The sequence below is a fragment of the Cololabis saira genome, chromosome 1 (genome assembly GCF_033807715.1).
Source record: "Cololabis saira isolate AMF1-May2022 chromosome 1, fColSai1.1, whole genome shotgun sequence".
In the NCBI taxonomy this organism is placed as follows: Eukaryota; Metazoa; Chordata; class Actinopteri; order Beloniformes; family Belonidae; genus Cololabis; species Cololabis saira.
Window position 1 is genome coordinate 27,700,736 of NC_084587.1, and position 8,327 is coordinate 27,709,062.

The window sequence follows — 8,327 nt, forward strand, 5'->3', positions numbered from 1 at the left end:
ACGGCTACACTTGCTCATTATCAGTTGCCACAACATCAAAAAATGTGAACTGCAATATAAACACAGAACCGCTGGGAATAAAATATGTAAAATAAAAATCATTGCGTGCGTCTGAAATGCCATACTAAACATATACTCAAAAAGTATACTAAAGTTCGGCACACTTTGAGTAAATATCAGTAGTATGCATTCATTGGGACGTACTATTCAGAGCGCACACTGGGAGGGGGAGTTGTTACCATGGTAACTAACAACTCCTGTCACAGCAGCAGTAGCAGCGCTCCGCTCCGCTGTTTCCCGTTTACTCTAGCCCAGTGATTCTTAAAGGGAACCCTGCATATTAAGACATGTAGGTCTTAAAAGATAAATGTTGGTATCAATTATAACAATGTGATATAAAAAACCTTGTTGATGTCTTCGTTTTTATAAAATTTGAAAATATAATTTAACATGTAGGTCGCCATTGTTTTTTACGTTCTGGGTAGTACGTCACACGGTGGCACCTGCTAACCCCCGTCCACTGTTCTGACACCCAGAAACAGATGAAAACACAGCTAAACAGGTGACGGCGCACCAGAAACACAGATGAAAACACAGCTGAACATTAAGGTGACGGCGCACCTACAAAAAAGTAAAATAAAATTAAAAAAAAGTGCAGCCCCATACAGCATGAACTATAAAAACACCATAAAACTCAGATAGACTAACAGACCACACGTTTCAACTAGCAGATAGCCGATGCTACAATAAAAACCCCAGCCAGATCTGGCGTCATTAAATTAAATAAAGATGTTCTTGCCTACTTGAAGCGAAGTCTGCGCCTCCCGTTTCGTCAAAGTCCCGGGCCAGTCCCCTCAGCGTCGGGTCTGTCATCACCCAGCACCGAGGCCGGTTTTAGGGGGGAGAGGGGGGGGCTATGCCCACTCAAACGTGCATATTGCCCACCGGCGTCTCCATCCCGGCGGCGGCGAGAGCGGAGAGCGGAGAGCGGGTGGCGGAGCGCTGCGGGCTGTAGAGCCCCGGCTACGCAGGCTACGGCGTAGCCTACGCAGGCTACGGCGTAGCCTACGCCGTCTACGCCGTAGGCTACGCTACCCCTACGCAGGAGCCTAATGCACTGGTAAGATGCGCACAACATTGATCATTTTTGCAGATCTCCCGTGCATCACAGAACTTTGATCCAGTTTGCCTGAACCGAGACGTCTTATGGGCTCCCTCGTCAGCCTCCACGGCCGGGAGAGAGCTGCTCAACTATGTTTTAGATACCTGTCCCAGTTAAACTAATGGGGCTTATCTTCCCAGAGCCACCGTCGTACGTCATCGCCCCCAGAATACATTGCGCAGGTAAAACATGGCGCCTCCCGCAGGTCAAAATATGTAATAAACATTGTAGATTTTTAAAGCAATTAGATTATTTTATGTGTTTCTAACAACATATTTTAGTATAAGAGAACAATTGTGGCTAATTAGGGACTACATGTCTTAATATGCAGGGTTCCCTTTAACCATAGGGCCGCGGCCCACACTTGGGCCGCGAGCGCCATCTAGTGGGCCGCCAAAAAAAATTTAGTTTTGTACGTGTGGGCCGCGAGGGCCGCGGGACTGCATAGCAACTCCCGACCAAATGAGGAGAAGACACTCAGCTAGCTGTACGTGTAATAGTAAGAGAAATGGTGTGTATTTACAGAGAAAATCCTTCATTTTGCACAGAGTAGGTTTAGATCCGCCTGGATCAGGGATCGATTACTTGGGTCTGCGCCCAGAGCGAGCGAGCGCGGCATGATCCTTTATCCCGGCGCGTCCCCGCGGCCGGGGAGGTCGGCTGAGGCTGCCGCTCGGGCGGTGGGCTCCGTCGTTACTGCTGAAGGATGGTAGATGTAGATGCGTGGGCTGTTGTGTCTGCTGGACTGGACTGTTCGGGCTTTCGAAAAAGCATCGGAAAGTAACTGCTGCAGCGCGACCAGAGAGCTGCGGTGCGGGCTGTGCCCGTCGCAGCTGATCAGGCTCGGATGAACCCGACACACTGAGTCCTGACAACTTATTAATGTAAATAACTTAAAGTAAAATCAAACTAAGTTTTGTCCTCGCTGTATTTTTAAATATGCAACCCGGAATGGACAAATTCATCCTGTTCAGTCTTCCCACTGGGACAAAACCAGTGTCTCATACGTTCAGAGACCGTGGCGTTCAAAGTGCGAAAGTGAAACGCCGCTGAAACAAAACACAAAGTTTTTCATCAAACATATCCACTCAAGTCTGAACTGAAGTCACAGAAAAATAAACTGACCATCTTAAAACATCCTGCCCATGTTTGGGTCCAGATACAGCTGTGAAGCAGCTTTCTCCACAGTGAACATAATTAAAACTAAATATCGTTTCAGGCTCATCAATGAGCACCTCCACATGCATATGAGAACCTGACACCATCCAGCCCATATTTAAAGTCCTGACAGAAGAAATTAGAGCTCAGTTCTCTCACTGAACGACAGAAAGTGGGGGCATAAGATTATAAGAGGGGAAGAAAGAAAAACTGCAAAACTGTTAAATTGTTAAGATGTGTTTATATTCATTTAGTATAAAAATGTGTTGAGACAATTAACAAAGAAAAGGGGAAATTCAAACTGCTGGTAGAGAAATAAAATAAGATAGCATTTGAAAAATAAAATAAAATCTACTTTATTTTAAGAGAAAAAAATCTGTTTAATTCAAGTTAAACATGTTAATTGGCAAATATGTACTTTTTTTAATATAACAGTCAGATGCAGATGTTGATACAACTATGAGGCTACTTGAATATACACACACACACATATATATATATATATATATATATATATATATATATATATATATATATATATATATATATATATATATATTATGATGTTCTGGACCTTCGCTTGAGTACATTTTCTCTAAATGGACCTCTTAAAGTTTTAGTTGAATACCCCTGCTATAGAGTGTTTATATTTAATGGGCCCCGGGCCACTCTGTACTGAAAAAATTGGGCCCCAAGGTCAGAAAGGTTAAGAACCCCTGCTCTAGCCCAAACAAGATGACATTATATAATATCATTATATACGAATAAGATAGGGTGAGGAGTTCAGTCACCCGGGAGGAGCTCGGAGTCGAGCCGCTGCTCCTTCACATTGAGAGGAGTCAGCTGAGGTGGCTTGGGCATCTGTATCTGATGCCTCCTGGACGCCTCCCTAGGGAGGTGTTCCAGGCATGTCCCTCCCTAGGGAGGTGTTCCAGGCATGTCCCTCCTCCCTAGGGAGGTGTTCCAGGCATGTCCCTCCGGGAGGAGACCCCGGGGAAAACCCAGGACACGCTGGAGAGACTATGTCTCTCAGCTGGCCTGGGAACGCCTCGGACTCCCCCCGGAAGAGCTGGAGGAAGTGTCTGGGGTGAAGGAAGTCTGGGCATCCCTGCTGAGGCTGCTGCCCCCGCGACCCGGGAACGGATAAGCGGCGGACGATGGATGGATGGATGGATGGATATATACGAATATTATAATATTAATATTATATAAAAATATTATTATACTTAATATTATACTGACATATACGTATCACTTAGCAACCAAACACCGCTGCATTGCATTGTGGGAAGTTTATGCTTAGCTAGTTTCCATCAATCCACACTAATACATTTCTCTGGAATGAGTATAGATAGATATAGATAGTTCTATATTGTCATTATAACTTATGTACAACGAAATTAAAAGTGCTCTCCAGTCAGCGCATCATATATAAAAAAATAAAATAACTGAAAAATAATCAAAAAAAATGTAATTTAAAATATAAACAAATAAAATAAATATATATATGTATGTATATATATATATATATATATATATATATATATATATATATATATATATATATATATATATATATATATATATATATATATATATATATATATATATATATAGACACATTCACCCTTCCACATCAACACAAGGACCCCACAAGAACCTTCATAAGCATACAATCATTTTTGTTATTGTTATTGCACATTAGCTTCTGTTTTTGTTAAGGGTGGTTATTTCTGTTGGATAAAAGCTGTGTTTGAGTCTGTTTGTCCTCGTTTTCAGGAGTCTGTATGGATAGTCCATACTATTCAGTACATACTGTTTCGGACGCACTAAAACATCTCACATAGGCTACTGTTTTTGCATACTCATTAGGGTGGAAGTACGAGATTTCGGACGCAGCCTTGCTTTAGAATCTGGAGAACTCTAAAAATCAAATGCTGTGAAATACCACTGATGAATCCAAAGATGGCTTTATACACAAAGATGTATCACTACCTGTTTACCATTTTCCCTTGACTCTTAAGTGTACATTGTATTACTGATTGTATTCTCTGCTTTAATCTATTTGTTATGTTTTTATAACTTAAACACCCATTTCCAGAGGTGTCAAGTAACAAAGTACAAATACTTCATTACCTTACTTAAAGGTGACCTATTATGGCATTTAATGTATATTTTAAACAGGCCTTGAATGTCTTAAAAACAATCTAAAGCTTGTTTTTTCTACATAAATCATAAATCCAGCCTGTGGGCCCTGTCACTAGTTTTACCGCTTCTAACCTCTTTTTCTGCGCCTCATTTTTAGGGAAGGGGGGGGTATGATAATGAGGCTCTGTGCTGATTGGCTCCCTGAATGACGTGTAGCAGGGGAGGAGAATAAACCTCGCTCCGCCAGAGCAGCCCGAGCCTGTAAATTATCACAACACTGAATTTTCACAAATGGAAACTTTATTGTTAAAAAAATAAAATATGAGTTGTATATAAATAACATTTATGCACTATTTAAGCCGGATCTACCCGGCGGATGCTGAACGCTGGTCCCGGAGCCACGCCGGGCGCCCGGGAGCAGCGCTGCTGGAGCAGCGCGCGTCACCGCGGCTTTAACGGGGGAATCTGACCGGTTCCGACCGGCCGGGACCGCAGGAACCGGCCTGGACTGGTAGCAGGGACTCCCGGGGACCGACAGGCGGAATTTCAGCCGGATGTGCCCGGCGGATTCTGCGCGACGGGCGCTGCAACTCCACGGCGGGCGCACAGATCCGCTCCGGAGCGCATCCGCGGCGCATCGCCCGTTACCGGGGATCAAACCGACAGATTTGCCTGAAAATCTCGGAGGGTGAAGCTGGTCCAGCCTGGGACGGACCCCCGAGGACCCAGCTCCCAAACCACCCGGGAACCTGGATGATTTAACCCGGATCCGCTGCGCCGCGGCGCCGCGTCCGACTGGCTCAATGAAAGGACCGCTCCAGCAGCGGAGAGAGCTGGTTGTGGGCGTGGTTTCAGCAGCGGAGGCTGAACCTCTGGAAATCTGCTCCCGTCGTGACGTCACGACGGGAGCAGATTCTAATCGGCTCAAAAAAAACCACGTGACACTGGGGGACTCTGTCCGGCGGGGGTTAGAGACCTTGCAGAAATTCATGGTATTTTGTCTCCCCTGTGCTGGCAGGGTGAGGGGAGACCACTTTATATATGTTAAAACAAGAAAAAACGTGTTTTTCATAATAGGTCCCCTTTAAGTAGACATTTTGGTTATCTATACTTCACTGGAGTAATTATTTTTCAGATTACTTTTTACTTTTACTCCTTACATTTTCACGCAATTATCTGTACTTTTTACTCCTTACATTTTAAAAACAGCCTTGTTACTCTATTTCATTTTGGCCTTTAAAAAAAACTGTCCAGTTAAATTGCTCCATCCGGATAGAGTGAATTTGGTTGTGGTTGTTTCAGATGTTCTTGTCCAGTTTTGTTCTTACATCCGTTCCCTCAGATTCCTGCAACTAAACTTGGATGTACATTCCAATAAAGGTTAGGATAAATGATAACATGCCTCTGAAGTTTGACTTTTTGCACCATTACAATACTTATAGACAACTAGTCATCATATCTTCTGCTCTCTGAAACACATGTTAATGCTCAATAGTACACATATATGGTTCTTTAATAATTTGCATTATACTAAGATGCATTCATTTTCAATGGCTTTTGTCCTTAATGGCTTTTTTCCCCCTTACATTACTTTTACTTTTATAGTTTAAGTAGTTTTGAAACCAGTACTTTTATACTTTTACTTGAGTAAAAAACTTGAGTTGATACTTTAACTTCTACAGGAGTATTTTTAAACTCTAGTATCTATACTTCTACCTGAGTAATGAATGTGAATACTTTTGACACCTCTGCCCATTCCCCCACACACACACACACACACCTGTTCTGAGAACTCCGCCACCAGGATGAAGTCTCTGGTAAACTGCGCTGCGGAGCTCCAGGGGTGACAGCAGTCCCACAGCGGGACGGACAGCTCCTCCGGCAGGTCCGGCTCCTCCGCCCCCTCCTCGAAGCCCTCGGTGCCGGTGAAGGCCAGCAGGTCCGGGGAGCCGATCATCTTCCCCCTGGAGGCCTGGGCCGGCTCTCATGAGCAGGACTGCAGTCGCGGCTCCCGCAGCGCCATGGCCGCTCAGTCAGCTGTTCAAAAACAACCGGGGGCTGCAAAACTTGTTGCGCAGTTATTATTTTTCTTTTCTTTTCACCCACGAGACGCTGCTGGTAGAAAAAAAAAAAACCGGGATCATACAGAAACTGAAAAGGAGGATCTACCCGCTTCCTCCCAAGAAAACAAGCGGAGTTTTTTCAGGAACACGCTTTAATATCTATACCTGAAACTAACGGAGAAACTTCCCTGCGAGCGACAGTCACACGGTTTTCTAACCTTTGTCCTGGCATTTGTTCTCCTCTTTTTATCCCCCCCACCCCCCCGGATGAACGAGCTCAACTTTCAGCCAAAAACATATGTCTCGATGTCACGCTGTTGACCGGCGAGAACGGAAGCCTGTACAGCGTTCATGTGACTGACAGCAGCGCGCCGGTGTTTGGCTCAAGCCTGAATTATGGTTCTGCGTTACATCGACGCAGACCCTACGGCGTAGGTTACGCGGCGACGTACGGTGCTTGTCGTCGCGGAACCATAAATCAGCCTTCAAGAAGCGTCCTTGCCAAAGACAAGCACCCTGGAGCGAGAGCACACACTGACTGCACATACTGTAGATTCAAACACGGGAACAAAACAACATGGTATGATTATAGTTACAAGCTTTTCTGATCAAACTGGAGTATTTCATATGAGTTGTTTTTTGTTTATTGCTAGATTTTTACTAACAAATATCAAAAAGTCCCAAGGACAGCTGCCAGGTATATAAGTAAGAATAGTTTTTTTTCTTTTTGTTTTTTAGTTTTAGTTCCCTTGGAGATGGATGAACTCTCTATTTGGACAAAAGGATGAATGGGCTTGTTGTCATCTTAATACATTATTTTTTGTGTAACTTATGCACTTGTACAAATGTTAACAACTTCTCAATCAGTTCATTGCTCTGATCACTGAAGAAATATAAAAACTAAAAAAGTAGTCATTACAAGGTTGTAAAATTAGGTAAATAGAGTATATTCATAGATGAGAACTCAAGGGGCATTATTCATTTAGAAAGTTCAGAAAAAAAGAGAGGAAAAACTATGTACACCCTATGACTCAAACATTTGAATTAAAAGAGGGAGTAGAAACATCTAAACATGAGTTGTTTTTTGTTGTTGCTAGATTTTTACTAACCAATATCAAAAAGTCCCAAGGACATCTGCCAGGTATATAAGTAAGAATAGTTTTTTTTCTTTTTGTGTTTTAGTTTTAGTTCCCTTTATAGTTCTCTATACCAAAATAATCATTTTCACTTCTTGTAACTTAAGGTTTCTAAAGTATTTGACATGCCTGGCCAAATTTGAAGCAAATAAGACACATTCAGATAAAAGGGGATGTTAAAAGCTCATCACACTCCTCAAACTCTGACACTAATTTATCTTAAGTGAATTTGTGATCATGGAGCTGGTTCTGCATCTTCTGAAGAGTAGTATTATTATTAGTGTATGTAGTCATTTGTTAAGCAAATCTGTCTAAAATTATGGCTACTGGAGTACTTCACAGTATTATAATATAATTTCTTTTCAGGGCTCATGACGGTTTTGTCTATCCATTTTTTAACCCGTACTACCCTAACTTACTACCCTTTTTTAGTCAAATGCACCCCTCAAACATCATCCTGTATCAACAATCAGAAAGCTATATCTGAACATAAAACTTCACAGTTGATTCATAGCAAGAAGATAACTATTATCAATTTAATGTAGGGTATAATATTTAATATTTTCAATTTCTGTAATGGGCGGCAACCAGTCTAGGGTGTACCCTTCCTCTCACTGGAAGAGTTGAGACAGGCTCCTGCAGATTCCCATGACCCTAAGT

At 42.8% G+C, this 8,327-nt stretch overlaps 1 protein-coding gene across 1 annotated transcript in view; it reads right to left on the bottom strand.

The window, feature by feature from the left end:
* The window catches only part of smcr8b (Smith-Magenis syndrome chromosome region, candidate 8b), a 17,870-nt gene extending 11,104 nt beyond the window's left edge, over positions 1–6,766 (bottom strand). Inside the window, exon 1 of the mRNA XM_061719843.1 lies at positions 6,249–6,766. Coding sequence (XP_061575827.1) covers positions 6,249–6,425 — 177 coding nt within the window. The 5' untranslated portion in view covers positions 6,426–6,766. The remainder of the gene's footprint in view (positions 1–6,248) is intronic.
* Positions 6,767–8,327: the final 1,561 nt, after the last annotated feature.